The sequence below is a fragment of the Ochotona curzoniae genome, unplaced genomic scaffold (assembly GCF_017591425.1).
Source record: "Ochotona curzoniae isolate NIBS_2020 unplaced genomic scaffold, NIBS_Ocur_1.0 contig_78, whole genome shotgun sequence".
Taxonomy (NCBI): domain Eukaryota; kingdom Metazoa; phylum Chordata; class Mammalia; order Lagomorpha; family Ochotonidae; genus Ochotona; species Ochotona curzoniae.
In genome coordinates this window covers 3,788,517-3,813,572 of record NW_024466559.1, presented here as the reverse complement: position 1 = coordinate 3,813,572, position 25,056 = coordinate 3,788,517, and the positions used below count along the sequence as shown (strand labels likewise).

The 25,056-nt window shown below is 42.7% G+C and overlaps 1 protein-coding gene across 8 annotated transcripts in view; it reads right to left on the bottom strand.

Annotated features, from left to right (window-relative positions):
- CREM (cAMP responsive element modulator) overlaps positions 1-21,037 on the bottom strand; it is a 43,699-nt gene extending 22,662 nt beyond the window's left edge. For 3 of the 8 annotated variants that reach the window (XM_040992597.1, XM_040992598.1, XM_040992599.1), the window contains exons 1-4: positions 20,918-21,037; positions 3,897-4,022; positions 1,532-1,629; positions 1,248-1,390 (exon numbers count right to left, since the gene is read on the bottom strand). In XM_040992597.1, the coding sequence (XP_040848531.1) occupies positions 1,248-1,390; positions 1,532-1,629; positions 3,897-4,022; positions 20,918-21,037 (487 nt within the window). Of the gene's footprint in view, positions 1-1,247; positions 1,391-1,531; positions 1,630-3,896; positions 4,023-4,165; positions 4,423-7,681; positions 7,760-20,917 lie in introns of those variants that run through there. The other 5 variants (XM_040992600.1, XM_040992601.1, XM_040992603.1 and 2 more) reach the window with 3 other exon arrangements.
- Positions 21,038-25,056: the final 4,019 nt, after the last annotated feature.

Here is a 25,056-nt window from a genome sequence, read left to right as displayed (position 1 = left end):
AAATATTCTTAACATGAAAAAAGAACTAGTGCTCTAATCAGAGCAAAAAGTATAGAATTAATATTCCAGTAAGATGCACAAGACTAAATGTGAATATATTTGTTTATTTAGAGCATTCAGTGTGTAAAATTTCAAATAAAATGATCTATTTAACTGCTAGCTTTAATTCTTTTCCATTCTCAGCCAGGAAAAACTGCAGCATAAATTAACACAGTAGGGAATAGTGAAATCAATTACATTTAAGACATAATTTAGAAAACAGAGGTATCTTTGAGATTAGTTAGTATAATCTAAGTAATTGCTGGCAGCAAAATCCAGCAAGACATTTATGTTTGCATGCATTGTAAAGACAACACAAAACAGTGAGTTTTAAACTTTTCTCAGAAATGGATATAAACATACGAATAGGAAAGATACACCCTTTATTTTTACTCCATATTTTTTGTACTCAAGCAATTAAAAAACTTTACTTTTCAAAAATATATGACAGCTGTCAGTACAGATCTTTCAATTTGTTAACATACACTTTTCATTTGCTAACAGTTCAGATAGTGATAAAAAAGGAATGACACCATGTCATCTCCTGAGCTGTGCACGTCACTGGACTGGACTGGGGGCTAGGACTGCACCAGAGTCACTGCAGCACAGAATGCCAGCAAAGACACAGCACTAGCACTGTGCCACAGTGAGCTACAGCGTGAGCACCTCTAGAGGGACGAGAGCTAACACTGTGTCATAAGGAACTACAGCACAGGGTGTCACTAGAAAAGAATGATGTCAGCAGAGAGGACTAAGAGCTAGCACTGTGCCACAGGGAGCTGCAGTATGTGATGTCACCAGAGAGGACTTAGAACTAGCACTGGACCATAATGGACTACGGCATAAATGGCACTCGAGGGGCCTGGAAGCCAGCACTGAGTCACAGGGAAATGCGACATGGAATGCCACTAGAGGAGGCTCAGAAATAGCACTGTATCACAGGAAGCTGTACTATACAGTGTCACTGAGTAGGAGTCAGAACTAGCACTGGACCATGTTGAACTACAGGATACACGGTACTAGTCTGTCTCAGAGAACTGTGGCCCATGTCAACAGGGGACTGAGAGCCAGCAGGTGGCGTAGGGCCCTGTGGCCCACAGTGGCACAGGACCAAGCACTAGCATGTGGCCTAGGATATTGTGGCACCTGATGTCACTAGAGGGGACTGAGAACTAACAGTGTGTCATAGGGAACTGCAGCATACATACTGTATTGCCCCGTGCTAGTCTGATATATGCTAGTCGGCACAGCCATGGTAGCGATGTTAGGCGGCGTTCCTTCTCCCTCTGATTTTTCTTCTTCAATCGTGGGAATAGCAGGCACATCAGAGGAAAGTTCATTCAGTATTTTTCTAAAACATAGTGTAACAACATAATAAGTAAAATGCATGGATGAGACTTAAGAAATCTATCAAAGAATAACGGCTTCGATGTGTACTTATTCTATCATTTGTGGGAAAGTATCATTTCAGCAACAAATTGAGTTAACTCACCTATAAGAGGGTCTTCGTGAAAGAATTTCTCTACGTTTATGAGAATCAATTATGCCTTCCGGTTCTGTAGACTCATCTGTCTCTGCAATTGTTGCTACCTATAATACAAGATTTTCTGAAATGCATCATAAAATAAAATATATATAATTGTCTCCCTCACTCAAAAAGTGATGGTTGGAGAACTCTGTGGAGAGCACAGAGCAACAGGACACAGTGGGTCTGTGCTGGAAAGAGTCCCCCGAGGCTCAGGAAGGGAGACACCAACACAGGCATGTTATCTGTCAAACACGTACATGAGCTCCAGTGGGCCGGAGAACAAATCCCAGCAGTGCCAGGACATCAGGAGACAATGCACACAATTCCTAAACCCCAAAGTGCCCTTGTAAATGCAGCAGGAAGTGCTCAAGGCAGAAAAACACAACTCAGTTTCTCCGTTCTCTTCATAATAATAACACTATCCTGAACCTGGTCTTCAGCTTAGGTTCTAGACCCCCACCACACTGAAGGAGCTAAGTTAGGAATTACCAAACAAGCAGCAAGTGAGGGCTTGACAGAACTTCTCCTTCAAAGGAGGTAAGTTTTTGGTATGATTTTATTTTCCATGTCAAGTGCTGATGCAATCATTCGAGCATCTTAAAAAGAAAACTATAGGAATGAATCTCTACGAAACACACCTGCCATTAGTAGTCCTGCTCATTCTACTCTGAGGGCCTGGGGTGGCTGAGTTTACAATGGTCACTTTTATTCACATTATAATTATGTGAGAATGGGATTTGTAAAATGGGAAGATTATCAAAAGTACAAGCAAGAAAATGTAATTCCCAAAGCACCTGGATGGGGTTCTGTGCCCCTCTTAGTGTAATGGCCATATAGCTCTCATCACAGACACCCCACATGGAAGCACACGGAAATTACCGAGAACACCCTGGTTGCATTAGACAGTCACGAGCCCTCACCCTGACACACATCTGTCATATATAATCATAAGCATTACACGAGGCAGGCTGTCATCTCACCCATCTCAGAAAGGTGGAAGCTGAGAACGTCATTTACTCGTTCAATAGTTAGGAAATCTAGGTCGAGATTCCTTAAATGTGTGTCTCTGCAAAAGCAATCAAATCATTTGTATGCTAAAAGTAAGACTTTTTAAGAAATGTCAGAATGTGAGACTCTTCTAAAAACCAGACAGGTTCAAAGTAGAGACAGAGATAACTACTTCTCAATAAAAGTCACACGACCAAAAAGAGATTAGGAAGACTTCCTTGTTTCATAATTTTAGTCAAAGAGAAGTTCTTGGAATCAAGGATCAGCCCAGAAAACAAAATAATGAGAGCTATTCCTACACCTTTGAGCAACACAGGAGAAGACAGCTGTGTTGAGAACACGACCAAGCTCTCACAACATGTGGGCTGGCCACCCGCAACACCGTGCTGCAGCCCGCGGTTTGGGCTGGGATCAAATATGACACACGGGAAAGGGACAACATGAAGCATAAGCACCTGAAGGAATAATAAAAAAAAGGGGGGGTGTCTAGGGAGGGGCTGGGAAAATCCTAGAGCCCATGAAACTGTCATAACATGAAATTTTTCAAAAAAGAAAGAAAAGAAACATAAGCACCTCCGTTTACCTCACAGATTTTTCCAAGTGGGTTCAAGCGATTTCATTGGTTTAAGAGTAATTAACCCCAAGACAGAGGGAAAAAGTGAATTTAATAAGTAAGAAAAGTATGTTTTTAACGTGCATACTTAAAAACTTATAACACTTGATGAAAAAAAGAAGCGTGAAGGATTTAAGACTATCCTCAATAATCCTAACTAATAACATACAGTTACAGGTCCCAAGTCCAATACTCACAAAAGCCAAAGCCAAGCTTTCATCTGAGCCACATGCTCGGCATATGAACCTAATACCAAAATGACAACAACATGCCTTGGTTTTCTACAGATTACACATACTTAATTCAAATTATCCATGAAAACACCACCGAGGCCCTTCTCTTGATACTATGGTATTTTTCAGACCTCTTTCTAAAGAACCATTCACAACATTTCTGGGAGCCAACATGGAGCTATGCTAAAGAAACGCGCATCTTAGCACAGAGTGGTGCCAAGGCGCCAGCGCCTGTCCGTTTGAGAGGGACTCACTGGGTACACTCAGAGCGTCAAGCCCATTCACCAAGCAAGGCCCAGGCCACTTCTTCCCACAAGAGAAATCCTTCCACATTTCTAATTTTACAAGCTGATAGTGAAAGCTCTGTGATAAAAAAACAAGGACTCACGGATTAATAAAGGAAAAGCAGCAGCAGCAGCAGCAGCAGCAGGCATCTCAAGAATGCCAAACGCAACCATGCGGGAAGAAAGCTGACCTGGCCTGTGTGTATCTGTGGGGTCTGAATTACTCCCTGGACACGCACAGTTTGGCCTGAAGGTAACTGCCCTAGAGTGATGGCTGGAGAGCCTCTCCCGGTGCCTGATCCAGCTACTACAGAAACCTGTAAAAATGATCATCACTGAGGATTAGTGCTACACCTTTTTTGTTGTGTTTCTTACCAAGAACTACTCCTCACTATCACAATTGGCCTCTTTCTCTGTTCTTTGGACATCTAAGCAGTGATGCCCCAGCCAGGGTACTTACCAACAGGAGGTGGCTACTGTCCTGGAATAGTCATTCTCTGAGGTAACAGATATTAAAGAACCCATGCTCCTCACTTTTGGTGCCCATGCTTCGGCGGCTAAGAATGTTCCAAGCACAAAGTTCTAAAGCAGTTAAACTACCTCACTATAGCCTCACGGTCATTAACAGCGAAGCCAATGCTAGGTTTATGCTAAGGTATGAACTGCCCTTTCTAACTTAAGAGAAACTTACAGCTAGAACTAAAAAGTGGTGAATTATTTTGCAATGAATTACATGTTCAACACATGTTATGCTAACGTTAGTCCAGAGGCAGGAGTGCAGTAATTAAAGCAATTTTTAACCCCCCAAATCACACACAGACGCACAGGCAGTTCAGGCCCTTTCAAGTCTGTTGTGTCTCTGCTCCAGGGAAAGTTCTTTCTTGTCTTGGTGCTGATGTGGCCTTGGGACAGGATTTGGGAAGGCCAGAGCATAACTCGGTCGTGAACAGAGAGGACAGCAGTCACTACTACCCAACCACTCTCGAGTGCTCGCCAAAAGAAAGTGATCTCTACTGTCAAAACACAATGCCTGCACTTCCCCGAGCGAACAGCTGCCCAAGTTTACTCAGATTCATTACTCATTGTGACTTCCTCAAAACAGCTGCAGACCAGTTTCTGTCACAAGTGACAGGAGAGCCATACAAACTGATAGCAAGGCCTCTGTGTGACCTCACTCTAACACCACCAATGATCTCCAACATGCTTGCACCCATGTTAAAAGAATTATTGAAAAACTGGGCTTATAACAACTTTAAGATTTACTTACATCCCATCATTTCCCAGACAATCTGAAAATTTGAAAAAAAATTTTTTTTTCTCCATGTAAGAGAATTTATGTATCGAGCATTGCACTAGGTCCAGTAGGATAGAAAGAACAATCAATTCCACTAACTTAAAGAAACAACTGCTCACCAAAAGCTATGAAACTAACTGCCCCATTTCCCGGGACGTGAATGGCAGAGCAGCAGAGAAGAGAGATACCAGGACAGGCCTGAACAGTAAGGAAGGCTTTGAATACAGAAGAAGAGCGTGTGCCAGCTTGATCTGAGCCAAAACAGCAATCTCAGACAGAAACCAGGGCACAGACAGCCAATGTGGAGCCCAGGAGGCATGGTTCATCTCACCTACCCTGGCTGTAGGCCATTTCAGATTTCAGGGGAAACCAAAGACCATCCCATATGGAACCAGCAGACTTAGCTACAACATTGCAATAATAACAATAACAACAACAACAACAACAATAATAATAATAAATTGGATCTATTCTACAAATGTTCCCAGCACAAAATGTAACTCGAATTATAAACTCTAACTTGATTCCCATAGAGACCCCCGCCGCCCCTCGCTTTCTCTCCAAACAACCCAGGCTCAAATTTCTCATCCCAGGATAGCTTCAGACTCTGTAAAAAGTAATGAAGATGCTGTTTGTGTAATTTACACATGGGAAAGTACAAATAAACATTTAATAACCAGATCTGGGAAAGTGAGGACTCTGATGGGCAGCCTCCACTGACTTCTGATGTAAATATATGGTTCTTCAAAAAGTTATGGAATGTGCATATTAAAAAATTATACTGGGGTTTAAAAAAATTTTTTAACACTATAATAGACTTATCTCTTAATTACATTTCCCACAAACATTTGAAGTATTCTTATACTCCTACCATGGCAGATTTCAAGCTTCCAACAAATGACACTGGACACAAAGTTGAGAAGAAATGGACATAGTTAGCTCTCCTAAGTCAATACAAAACAGCTTCAGTACACCCCTGGTCCTCCCTATTGATATTTACCATATTAGTAATTAAAACTGGGATAATTTTTAAATACTTAAATGAATAATTTAATATAATAGTACTTTGGGCCAGCACCATGGCATAGCAGGCAAACTGCCATGTGCAGTGCCAGCATCCCATATGGATGTTGTTTGTGTTCTGACCTCGTTCCGTGCCAGTAGTGTGGGAAACACAGCACAAGGTGGCACGAGTACTGGGGCCATTGCCACTAATGTGGGAGACCTGGATAGAGTAAATCACTCATAAATCCATAACACACATAAACATTTCATGAAAGAGTTTTTCAAAATAAGATACTAAATGAGAAGAGTTCCACTATTTTACACACACACACACACACACACACACACACACACACACACAAAAGGATTTTATTTGAAAGTCAGACTTAAAGAGAGGCAGGGAGAGACAGATATTTTTCATCTACTGCAACACTCCCCAGATGGCTACAACAGCCAGAGATGAGTCAGGCTGAAGCCAGGAGCCAAGAGCTTCATCAGGGTCTCCCATGTGGGTGTCAGGGACCCAAACATTTGGACTGTTCTCCACTCCTTTTCCAAGTCATGAGCAGAATATGGATAAGAAGTTACAAACGAGTTCCCATTTGGAATTTCAGAGTTGCTGGTGGTGGCTTTACCTGCCATGCCACAATGCTGACTCATTTTACATTTTTATGAGTTCCTTTAATGTCTGGTTTAACCGAAGATGGCAATCTTCTCATTTAATTCTGCGCTGAAATCTGTGGCAATACACTGTTTTAGTTGGTATATGGAGGAGATCTAGGTCTCCCGCACACCCAGTTAGAACAGGGAAGAATACAACAGCTTTTTCAAAAACATATGAATATGCTTTGATACCTAATTAAAAGGCTGAGAAAGAGACAGACACAAAGACAGACAGACACAAAGACAGATACGAGAAAATATCTGTCCACGTGACAGTTCACACTCCAAATGTCTGTAACTGCTGAGACTGGGCCAGGTCAGGAGCTGGGGTCTCAGAGTCTCTCACATGGATGGCAGGAATCAGACACTTGAGCTAACATGTGCTGCCTCCCAGGCTGTGCCATGACCACCGCAACTGGAATGCAGAGCAGGAGTATTCAAACGCAGTAACTACTAAGGGGATGCAGGTGTCTTCAAGAGCATCTGGCTTACTAGGCCAAACCCCAATACCCCAAGATGCTTACAGAAACACTTCATGCTTAGAAATTAACTCAGGCTTTCATTCACTCAAAATACTTTCTGGAGCCTGTCATTGGCCAGAGTAGAGCAAAGGGGATTCAGCATGAGCCAAAGTCAGTCAGTCCCTGGCCGCCCAAGAGCCAGAGAGATAGATGAAACAACACAGAGATGTTGGGACAGTTCTCATCTCTGAGAAAAAAAAAAAAATGAAGCATAAGCAACTAGAAAGTGACGAGGTCTGAGTAGCCCAAGGAGGGCAGGACGTGGAGCAGGCGATTTGCCATGGACAGCTTCTGTGAGGGAGCATTTACGCCAAAGCCATGCGAAAGAGGACAAAGTCACACCAAGCGCTATGAGCATATTCATTCCATGCCGTTCATCAAGTAGGCAGCTACTCAAAAGGCAACAGAAAATACATGAAATGGGTACACGTCATACTCTGTACTTGCTGTACCTCATTGGGAGCGTATAGAAGCAAGTCTAGCTATAATTTACCTTTTCTTCCAAATCCCCTGAGGAGTAGTCCTCTTCCGTAGGATGCCTGAAACATAGATTATGCTGATGCCACCACATCCACCAAAAGCCCCACGTACAAAGTCGTTAATTGAAAGAAATAATAAGATGATGCAATTGACAGCCTTAGCTGGCTTTGCAATAATATATATATGTGTAGATATATATATTATTGTTTTGTAAAGTACTGCTAATGACACTTGCAACGGGCACAACCTCACAATGTTGTAACTCAGATGTGACCAGCACTGGTAGACCAGCCCAGCCCGCAGCTAGGCTTCCGGGTGAAGGGTTTATGATGTCACAACTGAGCTGCAAACGTCACAAAGCTCCTGGACCTGCACCTAATACGGGGAATAAAAGATGGAAAAGTGTGAATTCACAAAACAGCAGATTACTTTATCAATGCCCACTGCCTGAAAAATCAAATCCCTGAGTTATCTAGCTCAATCTCAAGAACTATGATGAAAATTCACTAACGATCTAAGCAAGAAGTTCAAAACTAGGTTTACATGTTAAGACAAGATTGACTCTTGGAACAGGGGTGATGGATGGTGCAGTAAGTTAAGCTGCCTCTTGCAATAGCTAGCATTCCATACAACCACCAGGCCGCGTCCTTGCTGTCCCACTTTCAAGCCAGCAACCTGCAAATACGTTTGGGAAGGCAGTGGAAATGGCCAAAACTCTAGGGCCACTGCTACCCATGTAGGAGACCCAGATTGAGTGCCAAGCTCTAAGAGGTTTTGGTCTGGACCAGCCATCTGGGGAGTCAACCAACAGATCAAATATCTCTCTCTCTTGCAGCCTTTCACATAAAAAGAACTAAATCTTTAAAAAAAGATTCTCAAAAGAGTCAATATTACAATATTATACAGAATATTTTAAGGTTGAGAATGGGGAAATAAAAATACTATAAATTTAAAACTTACATAAAGATGCAAGATTTTTCACTATGGTGTTAAACTATGTATTTAGTTGAACTAAATGAAGACAAACAAACTGAAAAATGAAGAGTTGGTCTTCATTTTGGTGCCATGAGTTCTTGTCACCTAGAACAGTGTGGCTGATAAATAGCAAAGTCAATAGAGCTAGATTTTATTCAAGTTTAAGAATATCAACTGAAAAACTTTACCTAATGATTAGGTCATAACTATTCTTTTTTTATTTGTTTAATTCTACAGAGATGTTACCTCAAATCCTCTCCATGTGTAGGACATAATTATTACCTGTAATCTATTATCTGAATAAAATAGGAGGAAGCAGATGACACTTTTGGTATTATAAAAATAAATGGCCAAATTTAATGTCTCTAAAAATGCACTCATTGAAAACAAAATAAATATAAGCAATCAAGTACCATAAATTTTGACAACACTTACAGGAAGCAGTTAAAGGAAAACTGGGGTCCCTCATCCTTTGAGAAATAACGTTCTCAGCTAGTCTTTTTTTCCTCCAGCTAAATCTTAGCAATACTTAGACTTTTCTATTTATTATACGTGAAACATCAAAGAATTTCTTATTTACAATGCTTAAAGCATTATATGTTTTAACCAATATGATTATGTTTCATTGACTATCATATTTTGAAAGTAGTTTGAGAATAAACGTGATCTTTATACAAGTCAAAAGTTTATTCTCCGGAACTTGTAAAAGTCAATCCTGCATCTGATTTCACTAGAAGTGAAACTGATCATAAATTACTAGTCAAATATATTTAAAAAAAAAAAAACAAATGCATGTGCAAGTTGTGTTGAGATTGTTAGCCCAGAGAAAGGCTTTTGAGCAGCAGACATCTTATGAGTGCAGATGATGGGCGTTAAGATTCTCCTTAATGATAACACAGATCATCACAGATCATCTCTCATTATGGGCGTTAAGATTCCCCTTAATGATAACACAGATCATCACACAGCATCTCTCATAAGGAATGCAACGTACACGCCAGAAAGCCAGCAACCAAAGAAGGAATGTCCAAAAACAACTTGAAGAAAAGTTCATGTAATCTTTATCTCTGATGTAAAATGATGCTGAAAAAATCAGAATATCGTTTTTTAAATGTTTTAAATCCCATTTATTTGAAAGAAAGAGCGAGCTCCCATCTACTGGTTCACTCCCCAATGTCTGCAGCTGCTCAGGCTTAGCCAAGCAGAAGGTGGAAGCCAGAACTGCAACCAGGACTCCCACACTGCTGGCAGGGACCCAAAGACCTAAATCATCACCCGGGAACAGATCCAGGATTTGAACCCACACACACTGAGACATGGTTTCCATGTGGTGCTTTCTGTTTGTTTGTTGTTAAGATTTATTTATGTGCATGCTTGGCCAGATGCCCACCCTGAAACAACTCTATCAGAATATTATGCAATAGTCGAAATGCAATTCATTTGAATTATTCTACTGTATTTCTTCTACCAAGTACTTGGTATAAGTTTAAAGAACATTCACTTGGCACAAACAACCTTGAATAGACGGTTTCATAAACAATGTGTGGGGTCCAATGTAAAATAGCCTAGTGGCTGAATCCTTCCCTTAGAAACACTGGGATCCCACATGGGCGCCAGTTCGTATCCCAGCTGCTGCACATCCCATTCAGCTCCATGCTTGTGGCCTGTGAAAACAGTAAAGGATGACCCAAAGCCTTGGGACTCTGCACCCCCAAGGGAGATTCAGAAGAAGCTCCTGGCTCCTGGCCTCGGATCGGCTCAGCTCTGGCCATTGTGGCCATTTGGTGAGTGAATCAGCAGCCATAAGATCTTTCTCTGTATCTCCTTCTCTCCATATATCTGAGTCACCAATAACAAAAACTGGTGAAAAAAAAAAAACTGTGGTGTACATAGTGGAGAATGATTCAGTCCAAAGGAAGCAAAAGTCTCAGGTTCAGGCATCTGGCCTCCTAGTTATCACACCCGAGGCTCACACACGTGGGTGGGGCCTTGGTTCCTTACGACAGCTCAGGTACTTGGGTCCCTCCCATCCACACACAAGGCCTGGGCTCTCTCCCATGTCTGTCTCTTCGCCTTTTTCTCTCTCAATTAACACAACACAAATTAAACTGAAAAGAAAGGAAGTCACGCTGCAAGCTACAACCTAGAGGAACCTTGAGGACACTCTGCTCACAGAACTAAGGGCAGATGCTGTCTGGTCTGACGGTCACTGCACTCTGCTCACAGAACTAAGGGCAGATGCTGTCTGGTCTGACGGTCACTGCACTCTGCTCACAGAACTAAGGGCAGATGCTGTCTGGTCTGACGGTCACTGGGAACTGGGGAAAGGGACCAGAGGCAAGAGTCATTAACAGGTGTGGAGTTTCAGCTTTGCAACATGCAAAAGTTTTGGAGATTTTTTTTTTTTTACAATACTGCAAGTGTACTTGACACCGCTTAAACATGGTTGAGATGACACATTTTGTTAGTTTTCTTTTTAGTTTAAATAAAAATAAATATTTTTATTGGGAAGACATATCAGATTTATGGAGAGAAGGAGAGGAAGATCATCCATCTGCTGGTTCACTCCCCCAAATGGCTGCAATGGCTGGAACCGAGCCTATCCGCAGCCAGGAGCATCTTCTAGGTCTCCCATGCGGGTGCGGGGTCCCAAGGCTTTGGGCTGTCCTCCAGTGCTTTCCCAGATCACAAGCAGGAAGCAGGATGGAGGCAGAGCAGCTGCGACATGAACCAATGTCCCTATGGGATTCTAGAGGTTGGTAAGGATTTAGCCATGGAGCCACTGTGCCAGGCCCTAGTGTTTTTTGTTGTTGTTGTTGTTTCTTTTTTCTATCTTGTTTTTCATTTTACCAAAACACAATAAGATAGCCTCAAATTTGGTGCGTGTGATAAACTGGTTTCTCATCAGAAAAACATTGAACAAATCAATTTTACTAAATGGCATCATATTAAAAGATACGATTCTAAAATTTTGGACACTCTTGTGCTTCTGGCCCAGAATTGTAAGTCAATGCACAGAGTGACAAGAGTGCCAGGATCCACATGAAAGGAATTCTTAATGCACTGAAATGGGTAAAAAGTAAATTTCCTATGCTCTTTAGACTCAAGGTCAGAAACTAGACTGGGCTCTCGAAATGAAACCCTTCTCTGCCAACACTCCATTATGTAAGACAGGGTCTTCATGAGCTACACGGAAAAACATGTGATGGCAAGACGATGCATGGGTTTTAAAAACTCCATCAGAATACTCACTTTGGCAGCATACATACTAAAAAATCCATCAGAAGAAAAACTTAAAATTAATTTTATTTTAAAGGAAGAGTTATAGACAGAGTTGAGAGACAGAGATATTTTACTTCTACTAGTTCACCCCCCAGGAGCCGGGTCTCTGACCTGGGTCCCAGGGGCCCAAGAACTTAGGCCATCTTCTGCTGCTTTCCCAGGCACATTAGCAGGAAGTTAGATTGGAAGCGGAGCAGCCAGGACTTGAACCAGTATCTATATGTGATGTTGACACTATAGGCAGAAGCTTAATCCACTGCACCACAACGTTGGTCCCAAAAGAAGCCAGTTTAATTGCATTTTCCATGATTTTTTTTAAGCTCTCTTGCATGCATATGTATGGAATCTCCTGTGTAGTAGAATGGATATACCGTATGTTGTAGAAAGTGCCACACAACAACCGAATCACCTGCATTAATTACTGCTAGCTGTGCATGTTTCTAGGTGATGCTCTGACTGGCTCAAAGATGAGTCTAGAGTACAGTAAAGGACTATTCCAAGCATTCAATAAACGTTTACATCCTTAATTGCCAATGTTTTACATATTACTTTAAAAAAATAACCCAGTCACGAAAGTAGAATTTTGGGCCCAGCACAATGGTTTACAGCTAAATTCTTACCTTACAACCCCGGGATCCTATATAGGCACCAATTTGTCTCCCTGGCTGCTGCACTTCCCATCCAGCTCCCTGCTTGTGGCCTGGGAAAGCAGTAAGGGACGACCTAAAGCCTTGGGACCCTGCACCCGTGTGGGAGACCCAGAAGAAGCTCCTGGTTCCTAGCTTTGGATTGGCTAAGTGCAAGCCATTGCAGTCATTTAGGGAGTAAACCAGCAGATGGATGATCTTTCTTTCCTTCTCTCTACAAATCTGATCTGCCTTTCCAACAAAATAAATAAATCTTTTAAAAGTAGAATTTTAAAGTAATACATGTATGTATATTAAACCCTTTGATTTAGAATGATTCAAATTAAAAAGAAAAAAACTTTCCACAAAATGGAGGCACGGAAAGATGACAAAACCAGGCCCGGCACGATAGCCTAGCAGTTAAAGTCCTTGCCTTGAATGTATCAGGATCCCATATCAGTATCTGTTCTAATCCCAGCAGCTTCACTTCCCTTCCAGCTCCCTGCTTGTGGCCTGGGAAAACAGTCGAGGACGGCCCAAAGCCTTGGGACCTTGCACCCACATGGGAGACCCAGAAGAGCTCCTGGCTCCTGGCTTCAGATCGGCTCAGCTCCAGGTGTTGCGGTCACTTGGGGAATGAACCATCAGACGGACGATCTTTCTCTCTGTCTCTCCTCTTCTCTGTATATCTGCCTTTCGAATAAAAAGAAATAAATCTTTAAAAAAAATGAAAGAAAGATGACAAAACCAAAGATATATGTAATAGTAGAAGTCAAAATGTGAATGAATGAGTGTACAGGAAGCCTCCCCCTCCCTAACCCCCTTCAGTGCCTGTTCAATGGAGTTCACGAAGAATAAAGCCTGGGCATTCACCTCCTACAATAACATTAATAACCCTTATCACAAAAGGAAATCCTGTCATAAACTACATTTTATATTATCTGGGTCAGAATGCTCTGAAGGAACTTCTGCAATGTTGTCAAACCTTTAAAAAAAAAATTCTAAAGTACGTAAGTTTAGGAAGGTAAAAACAATCTAAAATATGCTCGAGATATCCTATTGGGAAAACTTTGCTTATGAAATAACTATAAATTAGCTTCTGTCTGTGTAACTCCCGAAGGTCCATTAAATAAGGGAAGTCCGTTTATTACTTTAGGATGGATCCCTGAAGCAACACAAGCCACTTCGCCTTAAAGCTTCACTACTACCGAGGCAGTAACCGTTACTGCAAAAATGAAAACAACACGTTCATTGCACATCAACTATTCTTCTCTCTCACATAAAACAACTTCTGCAGTTTCACAGTGATTACGCTTGCACAATCTTGCATAAAACATCTCATTTTATAGAATCTATGAAGTAAAACAACTTATTTAATGTAACCTATGACATTAGCATTTTCTATCAAGTAAAGAAGGCAAGGATTGTGCCAGTATTGTGTCATAGCAAATCAGGATACCACCTGCCACAGCAATATCCTCCTCCAACCCAGCTCAGTGCTAAAGGCCAGGGAACAGCAGCAGCAGAGGACGCACGGGCTGGCTCCCACCAGGACGGAGCTCTTAACTCCTGGCTTGGCCTGGTTCAACCGTGGCTGTCAGGGCCACCTGGGGAGATACACAGTGGCTAAATGACCTCTCTCTCTCGCTCAATCCCTCTCTCTTTCTTTTCTTCTGATTTTCAAATAAATAAATACATGTTTGTTTAAAAAAGAAAACAAGGTTCAAATAATCCGGTGTTTTACTTAAAACTGTGTAATTTACAAATACTATGCCTGTGGTATCAAAACACTATATAATACTAGTATAAAATATTTCATAACCCTACTGCCTTTAAGTAAACACAACACATTTAATGCAAACTGAGTATACATATTTAAATTAGGGCTCCTTCTACTATACCAAGTCCTGAGCAATGAACAAGACCTTCGAGAAGACAAGGAAGCTCTGAGCACAAAGGCCCTGGGAAGCTGACAGACATGGCAAGGACCTGCTATGGATATGACATTGTGTCTGATAACAAATATATACTCATTTCTAAAACAAGTAATAACACCCCCAAAGAGGTCTACTTCTACACAGAACACACCAGTTTCAAGGCAAGTGTTGGGCCTAGTGCAAGGTAGACCTTGCCTTGAACACGCTGGGATCCCATATGGGCGCCAGTTCTAATCCTGACAGCTTGGCTTCCCATTTAGCTCCCTGCCTGTAACCTGGGAAAGCAGTAAGGGACGACCCAAAACCTTGGGACCCTGCACCCACATGGGAGACCTAGAAGAAGCTCCTGGTTCCTGGCTTCAGATCGACTCGAGTCTGACCATCGTGGTTACTTGGAGAATGAATTATCAGACACAAGATCTTCCTCTCTGTCTCCTCTCTGTATATCTGCCTTTACAATAAAAATAAATAAATCTTAAAAGAAAAAAAAAAAAGGCACGTGTTGTACTGCTTTCATTTGAATCGTTTCCATCTGACACTGCCTGCCCCCTGACACTGAACACCACAGCCAGGTTTCATTTCCAACAGGCTCAGAAGATCTCTGTGAAGATCTTGTCACCACAATGAAACAGTAAAACGGGAAAAATGTAATTCCTTTAACAGTGTGGGAATGATGATGGTGGTTCTAACACACATACATACAATAAAAGCAGGGCAAGGAAAATAATCTCTGCCTCATATTCAAAGATGAAACCACAAAGTTTCATGCCTCCTGTTTGGAATTTCGACGTCTATCATCCTCTGTGGTCTACTTGCTTCTACTGCAGTAAAAGACAAGAAACCAAATTTACCGATCAAGTTAAAATGTAGACCTAAGTATATTCATATTATTGCTAAACAGATTTCCAGAACTGTGCCATCCTGAAACTCTTTATTTGTTAAAGATAACTTTCCCTTCCCCATCAGTGCAGCCTCTTCTTTCACTAAAGAAAATCACAGAGCAAAGGAGACGGGCTGTTACACTGGAGCATTTTTCTGCTACTGCTAATGACAGACTAACCCATTAGTAAAACTAAGAGAGCAAAAACATTACACAAAGATTACCCACGCCTTACAAAAAATACTGCTAATGACTTTGATCTTTCTGTATTTTGTATAATTTGTATGACAAATTACTTCCTGAAATTTGACTTTGCTTTATAGCTCCCGAAATTATCTTAGAAACATTGTTCATTTACAGACACGTTCCAAATGAACACAGATACTATGTTTAAGAGGTAAAAATAAAATAGTGAAAAACAGTCAGGGGAAGAATACATAAGAATAAGAAGCAACAGATGGGAAAACGGCAGCAAAATGGAAACTTCTACCTCAAAATCTTAAGAGGAACATTTTTCACCTCCAGGGATGGTCCCTGAGCTAAGGGAAGGATCATATTGCAGGATGCAGACACACCGACCCTCACTGCATCTCCTTTGCTGAGAGTAAATAAGCCAACTCAAGCAGACATATCCCACCCTAAATGTACAGGTGTATGGCTGGCCTATCAGCAATGCAAGTGCTGCTGGAGCCGCACGTTTCTTTGGTGTGGTTTTTGACAATCATCTCCCTCCTTTCTGGCCCTGTTTAGGACCATGAAGATGGATCTGTGGCACAGCTGCAGAATGAGAAGTGTCATTCCAGTTTTCCCCTGGATCGAGAAAGAACATTCACAACTCTAATCTGCACTTGCCCCAAGCGCCCCTTGTTAAACCACTGCATGTGACACTTGTTCTTTGCGCATTCTGTGGGCGTGGACGGGACAGGATGAGAAAAAAAAAGATGAGCTGACCCCACTTTCTGAACACTCCCATGTCGCTTGGACTGTTTGCACAGTATCTCCTGGTTTCCAGACATGACAGTTCCTTGGAGAGGGTAAATTCCACATGGGGGCTAATTCTCTCCTAGCAGCACACTGACCACTGCTGGCGTTTGCTTCCAGTTTCAATTCTGTGACTAGCTCCTTTTACCTTGCCCTTGTTCCTCCTTGTGCAAGTCCTGAAGCCTGGCCTTGCAGAGATGAGATGTTCGGCTGTCAGAGAGGAGGCCTCCCCCTCAAGTCCCCAGGTCTCACTGCCGGCAAAGGTGATGCACCCTTCCCAGGGGCCCTGTCCGTATTACCTCGCCTTCCAGTCTTCCGGGGCTGCATGACCAATCCCTAGAGACTTGAAACCAGACAACTTTTAGGCCTCAGTGAGAGGTGCCAGCGTAAATCACATGTTGTGAGATAAAGAACAAATGTGAATACACACTGTGTTACTGTACCAGGGAATTAAAATTCACTTCATTAAATAGGATGACATATGGTTATGTAAGAAAATATGCATAAATTTTTTTTAAGACTCGCATGCCTAGAACTAAATAGGAGTAACATGGCATGATGCCTGAGATATGGAGAGCTGCTTAAAATACTGCAAAGGAAAAAAAAAAAAGAAAGTGCATGAGGTAAGTGCCATGACATCTCAAAGATTATTAAATGTGTAAACACGTGAGACCACTATTCTACTCAGATAGGCTGGGAACCTTTCACAACAAAAGTTTTAAATTCTACTACTCATTCAAAGATTATTTCCAGCGTAACTATCTAAGTGTAACTATTTTTTTTTAAGTGTAGCTATTTTTAAAGTACTTGTCCACAGAGTATTTTAGCTTTTCATCACTTTGGAAACAGGTTTCTCCTGTATTGTTTACTGAAAATAGGCTCTCTAATTTATTACCAAGAATTTTTTCCAGGGTCAGGTGGAATTGAGTCTTACACATCAACACACACACATTTAATAAACCAGACACCAGCTTCAAGGGGGAAAAAAAACTATAAAGATACTCCAGACAGCAAGAACTCCAACTCATACTACAGAACCTGTGATTCTTTTGCCATCTCGGGGTCTGTGAACAGGTGGTGTTTTCACCACTGATTTTCCTTTGGAGCAGAAGGGCAAGGCTTCCACGATCCAAGGGATCCTGGTGTCCTGGCAGAACAGAGGTGTGTGGGCCAGGGGCAAGCTCTGTGGGATGACCGCATGGCACCAAGCTCTAGGAAAGGCCAGCACACTCACAACTCCTGCCCCACCCCCCTGAAGACATCCGACACAATCTTTCTGTTGCTGCTTCTTTCTCACATGGTGTGAAGACCACTGAGCAGGTAGATGACGTGGGATGGGTAGGCAGGCAGGTGAGGTCTGCTGAGCCAGAAGTAGCTGCAAGCCCCTGGAAGTAAGTCTACCCTCCTACTTTGGGCATCAAAATGCTTCCTTTTCCCCAGGGAAGCATCTGTTTCTTTAGGGACTGACTGACGAGGTTGAGTGGGGGTAAAGGAATGGAGAGGCCATGAAAATACGGACGTTAAGCACCAATGCAACTTGTGAAGGAGACATACAATTTCCGGGTGGCCTGGCGCCTTTAGACGCCTGACCCCTCCCCCAAAAGCTGGGAGGGGCTGCAAATGCTGCCAGGTGACCCCCATCCCCGTGAGCAACCTTCTGGCCCACTGCCCACTCATGATAACTATTTCTTTGTGTGGAGCAACCCAGGCTCACATGTTTCTGTCTGTGCAAGCGTGTGTGTGCTCACTGTCTTTGCCATCTGAATCAATTCTATCACTTTGGCATCTTACATACATCTGTACTTTAGAATGCTTGTCTAGGTGTGAGGCAAGAGTCGGGAGCAGAAACGGGAATGAGCAGACCCCAAGCCCACATCACAGTCAAAAAGGTTAAGTGTTATACATTCCTCTTTATTCAAGATTAAACCATCAGGGGGTTTAACAATCCTCAGATTTGAAGAAGATGGGACAAGTAGCCAGCAAGGATGGTCCACCAGGAGTTATTGCTTTGGGCATACAGGGTTAACCATGACTTCATCTCCTAATCCTCCCAGATAATAAAGGATTGTAAAATAACCATATTCATCAAGAGACAGTTGGAGATCACAACACAACACACGGCACATAGGGTGCCATTGGGTAACTGAAGAGAAGGCTACAGTTTACTTTTTGATCAAACACTTGCAATATGAAAAAAAAAAAAATGGAATCCATGAACTTGGTAGACAGACTCCATAAAGAGCCACAGTTCAGCAGCTGGGGTTTGGGCGGCAGCGTGGTGAATAGAGACCACAGGCCTTTTCTTGCTCCTGGACTCCATCTGCTCACAAGCCTCTGCCCCCCTCCCCATTTTATTCAAAGCACTCCTGACTCTCCCACATCCTAGTTCTTTTATTATTGTTGTTGTTGTTGAGACCTATATTTGAAAGGCAGATAGGAGGAAAATGGAGAGAAAGAGGAAGATGGATGGGAGAGAGGTAGACAGAGAGCTCTTCCTTCCATTGGTTCACTCCCTCAAATGGCCAGAAGCTAAGAGCTAGGACCTCCATCCGGGTCTCCCTGACATGGGTGCCAGGAACCCAAAACCTTGGGCCATCCTCTGCTGCCTTAGCAAGAAGCTGGAGTGGAAGTGGAACAGCCTGGAATCAAACCAACTCTGACAATGGGATACTCATGCCACAAGTGGCAGTTTAACCTTTTTATGCCACGACACCAGCCCCTAGTTCTCTTTTGTCTCGCAAAACCCATCTTTGTACATCGTTTCACCGACATAGTTCTTGAATGTCTATATTTCCAATTTTTTTATTTCTTCTCTTATTTAATCCTCAACTTACTAAAATAAAACGTCATTTATATCTATTTACCTCAATTCCAAAACCACATAAATCCAAGGGTACTTTTCAGACTTCCTATTGCTGGACCTCCCAGCAGCTTCTCACAGGATCACAGAGTCTCACTCAGGCTCCTGTCTCAGGATTACCCATGAGCTTCCTCAGACCTGGGGGTCCACTGTGCCGACAAAGCCTGGGGGGGGGGGGAATGTACTTAATGAGCCAGCTAGGAGCCAAAGGAAGTCCAGATAGAAGGAGGAAGGCTCAACCACAACTTCAGCAAAGGAAGAAAGACTTACAGACTCTGAATGAGCCCACCTTCAAGAAAGAAAAAAAAAATTGCTATTTATTCTGTTGTATTCCTTCTTCAGAGATAGAAAAGAGTAAAGCAATAGACACCAAAATGTTAACTATCCACTCCCTGAATGTCCTAACATTTTATTAAGTTTCTACAATGAATGTGCAGATTTAAAAAAAAAAAAAAAAGGAGAAGAAAAGGGAAATACTGTGTTTCTCCTCTGCCAGCCTCCTTTGTTTGGTTAAAGCAAAAGGTTAGCCTGCTCCAAGGCAGTGAAGCTCTGTGGGGCAGGCAGAGGTACACAGGACTCAGAGAGAAAGCCTCCAGGGACGAGTGGGTGTGTACCAGCAGCCTGAAAAGCAAAGCCAAGCACTGTCTCTGGGGCCCATCTGTCCTGAAGTGATCCGTGACAGGCCTCCTGCTCCCCAGGGCCCTTTTCATTCTCCCTTCAAAAAGCTGTTCATATCTCACCTCCCCTGCACTGCCACGATACTCCGCCTGTGGCTCCCTCTGTAGCTCCTGACTTCCAGGTCCAGCCACAATTACTGGTGATTTAAACTGGAAACACCTGATCTAAAGTGAAGATACCTCAAGAGTATTTGGAGCCCAGCACATTCTGTCAAATGTCTCTGTTCCTCTGCTGCTGTTACTAAGCTCGCCCCCAGCCCGCCTTGAGGTCCCAGCTGTGCCTGTGACTGTGGGCTTTGGGCTCCAGGAACTTTCCCTTATCCCTGCAACAAACTTCCACTCCAGGGAAAAACGACTCATGTAGCTGACTGCAAGTCCTCTCCTCTGTAATCCTCACCCATTTCATAACATTGTACAGTATTTCTAATGCTATTAGAGTCATAAAGTCATCTGCCCACCTTGCCCAGGGAATCACGTGATCGTGTAAGGGCATATCTGTATGCATCTAGACAGAGAAGGCACTCAATAGATCTTTCATGAGCTAATTAAACAATAAAGAAACATACTGGTATTTATTACACATTTGAAATAAATGTTAGGAATTGAAAAACAGGCACCAAATAAGTTAGTACTCTCTGCAGTCAAAGTTTAAGACATGACAGGGGGAAAAGGGGACAATAAGCCAGATGTATACCAGGCTAATAAAATTTCTGTCTTCTTTATAGCTAAGAATATTAGAACCACATCAGTTTCCAGGAATCCCCCAAATAACGTGAGAACTACATATTATGCAGGGATTTTGTTTTTCCTTCCCACAATGGTGGTGGTGGTGATGGTGGTGGAGGTAGTGCAAAGGTGGAGGTAGTGTCACAAGGAAAAAGGAATTAGAATATCAATCCTCAAACCCAAATCAGCAGGAATGATTGGTAACCGAGGAGTGTGGGCAATTAAAGATGAGCTGCAAGGAAACAGAATCTGCACGCCATTTTCAGTTCTCTGTGTAAGTGCCCTGGTGCCTTCCCTCTGCCTACCTGGGCTAAAGTAGGGACTGCATTCTGACCAGGTGCAGTCTGCATGCGAGCAGATTTGCTCTCAGCCACAGAATCTGCTCCATTTCCATCCTGCTGAGATGCAATTGTTTCCATGGTCATTTGTCTGGAAAAAAAAAAAATAACAATACAAAAGAAGAATATTAAGGCCCTATGTGACATATCTGGAACTACGGAAAATAATATTTTTGTCTTGCTTTCTGACAGTCATGTCTGACATCTAACTGCATGCTATTTTCGCAAGAAATAAATTTAGTAGCAGAATCCTAGCCTTCCAAACTAAAGTATCCTCTCTGCTCACCAAGATAGCAAAATTTTCTAAGGGACCACTGCAAAATGTCTTATGGTAATTAGCTCGTTTTAAAACTTAGAAAATCTTATAGTAAAGTTGAATAGTTATTTGAGATCTCCTGTTCAGTGTGAAGGAAACACAAAATTAAGTTTCCTATGGATTCTCAAAGCCAATACACTTTGTATTATGATGCAGTATCAAAGAACTACTTTAAATGTGCTTGAACATACAAATGTGCCTTGCTCTGCTCACACTGGCTACTTTCTGATAAACAAGCTTCGCAAACAAAATCAATGAGTTGGCGACTTTTCCTTTTACTTACTACTGGAGCTCTCCAATTAATAATGAGATTTTAGTTTCTCCAGGAAGCACGTTCAATGTGAGGTTACTTTGCCTATGAATTCAATTGCAGTTAATGATTTCTGCCAGGAGTGTTCCAAGAAAGTACATCCCCTTCCAATAAATCTTACCTTTTAAGAACTATCTTATTTACTTGAAAAGCAAACACACACACACACACACACACACACACATACAGAGAGACTGCCCATCTTTTCCATGTTTCCAGTAGCCACAGCTGGGCCTGGTCAGGAGTGTGGAAGTCAATCGGGGTCCCTGCGGCAGGGACCCACCCACTTGGGTCACCCACTGCTGCCAGCAGGGTGTGTACGCGCAGAAAGATGGAACTGAGAGTGGAGGCAGGACTTGAACCGAGGTACCCCAGGTGAGATGTGGGTGACACAAGAGGCACGTTAAAGCATTGCATCAATCAGCTGCCCCACTACATTTTATTCTACTAAGAGGAAAGGACAAAATACAAATAAAATAAGAAAAAGTAACATTTTAAAACTTACTTATAGGAGCTGCTGCCTGGTATAGTACTTCTTTTCAATTGACGATAACAATTTTTTTGGGGGGGCTTAGCAGCGTGGCCTAGCAGCTAAAGTCCTCGCCTTGAACGCACCAGGATCCCATATGGGTGCCGGTTCTAATCCCGGCAGCTCCACTTCCCATCCAGCTCCCTGCCTGTGGCCTGGGAAAGCAGTGGAGGACGGCCCAAAGCTTTGGGACCCTGCAACCACATGGGAGACCCAGAAGAAGTTCCTGGCTCCTGGCTTCAGATCGGCATAGCATCGACCGCTGTGCTCACTTGGGGAGTGAATCATCGGACGGAAGATCTTCCTCTCTGTCTCTCCTCCTCTCTGTATATCTGCCTTTCCAATAAAATAAAAATAAATCTTTTTAAAAAACCACACAATTGTTTTTCACTTTAGTAGTTTAAATACATGTACGTGTATATGTGTGTATCAGCCACTCAGAACTGTGAAGTTTGAAGTTCCAATCGTTTCTCCAGATTTAATCATCAGATTTTTGCATTTCTCTAGCCATTAGCTAAAGCCATTCTCACACCTGTTTGCTACAGGGAATACCAGAAAGTCATTTAAATACTTACAATTGACCATGACAATTTAGAGCAGTTTCTTTTTTTAAGATTGATTTATTTTTAATTGGAAGATGAGATATACAGAGAGGAGAGGCAGAGAGGAAGATCTTGCGTCTGCTGATTTACTCCCCAAGTGGCTGATTCACTCCCCAACTGGCCTCAATGGCCAGAACGGAGCTGATCTGAAGCCAGGAGTCCAGAGCTTCTTCCGGGTCTCCCATGTGGGTGCAGGGTCCCAAGGCTTTTGGGCCAGCCTTGACTGATTCCCAGGCCACAAGCAGGCAAGGTGATGACTTTAGCCCCTAGGCTACCACACTGGGCCCCAAAGTAGGTTCACCAAAATAAACACCTGCAGCTTATCATGGGAAAATGTCTTTTCCTTTAATATTCTCCAATCCCTTGATCTCTTCTTACTGCTTCCTAGCACTGGCTCACCAACTCTAACTAAATGAGTCATCATCATGCAACTGCTTGCATCCACCCCCTATCTTTGCTGCTGCGAGCAGCTCCCAAAGACTGGTTCCCAGGGTGTGAAAAGGTATTCCCTGGGAAGAGGGTTAAAACACTGTAAATGTTCAAGATTAAAAGGACTTCTTAGCTGCAGAACATCTAGAAGGCTGAGGATGTGACCTATGTCTTGGTGCAGACCCAGGAGTCAGCATTTTCTTACAGTATCTGACCCCAAACCAAACCTCTTTTCCACAAAGCATGCCCCACCAGGAGTACTTGGAATCCTGTGAAATCCTGCTTTATTTCTGCTGCTCCATCCCAGTTCTAGTTCTAGTCCTGGCTCCTCCTCCCCACCCCCCCATCCAGCTCCCTGCTTATGGACTGGGAAAGCAATGAAGGATGGCTCAAGTCCTCGTGCCCCTGCACCCGCATGGGAGATCTGACGAAAGCTCCTGGTTCCTGGCTTTGGATTGGCTCAGCTCCAGCTTTGCAGCATTTGGGGAATGAACCAGCAGATAAAATCTCTCTCTCCCCCTCCTTCTTGCTCATTCTCGCTCCTTCTCTCTGCAATTCTGCCTTTCAAATAAAAATAAAATATATTTTAAAATATTTTTAAAATTTGAACTGTTTGATATTAACCGGTAGCATGGCACAACTCGTTAGGTCACCACCAGCGACATCAGCATCCAAGTGTTGGTTTGAGTCCCGGCTGCTCTGCTTTAGGTCCAGCTCCCTGCCAATGCACAGCAAAGGTGACTCCAACGACTGCATCCCTGCTCTGCAAGTGAGAGACCCAGGTAGAGTTCTTGATTCTTGGTTTTGTTCTGGCCAAGGCCTGATCATTACCGCCATTTGGGGAAAGAACTAACAGACAGACAGACAGACAATCTCTATCCATCTCTCCTTCTCTCTATCACTCCGTCTTTCAAATAAATCAAAATAAATATTGCGGGGGGAGCACCAAGGCAATAAGCAAAAAGTTTCATATTGACAAGCAAAAGAAATGGCCCAAAGTGTATACATGAAAACTTCTAAAATGCAAAGAACTTCTCCTTATTCACACATGCAATCCATGAACTCTTCCTTTGGGAAGGAAGCCAGCAGACAGGCAGACACACAGACACGGGGGGGGGCGAAGTGAGCGTATGTCCCTACCTGCTGGTCACTCCCAAGGTGCCTGCAGCAGCAGCTGGGGCTGTGTACAGAGCTAGCAAATGAACCCAGGCCTCCAACACCCGGGGCAGGAACGCTTTTCCTTGAGCCATCATTCCTGCCCCCACTCTACACTGGCAGGAAGCTGGGGTCAGGAATCAGAGCTGGGAATCAAACCTACATGCTCTGATGGTGGGATGTAGGTATCTGAACCACGAGGCTCCCCAGCAACACTGATTCCAATGAAAAGGCTTATTTCTGTAGTTTCTGCGTATAGTGGATAGAAATGGTAACATCCTACAAGGAGGAGGAGATCGCATCACGTGACACGGCTTCAGCAGACAAAGGTGCTTACTTCTTCAAACTTGACAAACCAAGGCTTCGTGAATTACCTTCTGGCGACTTACACCTCAGGTGACTACCCTGAGTCACCAAGAAAAAGCTTATTATGCCTAGGATACTTTAAGGCCGGAGGAATACACGTAACAGAATTCAAGAAAACTTTTATCACTTCAAAAGTGTTTTTTTTTTAATCCTTAAGAAGATAAAACTAGGACCCAACATGATAGCATAATGGTTAAAGTCCTCGCCTTGAACGTGCTGGGATCCCATATGGGTGCCGGTTCTAATCTGCCTTTCCAATTAAAAAAAATAAACTTAAAAAAAAAGAAGATAAAGCTAAACTGTTCAGGATTCTTTTTTTTTTTTTTCAAATAAGAGACTAGGTTATCAAACAAATGTCACAATTTTGTCTGTCTTCATTTTTTAAAGGTTTATTTATTT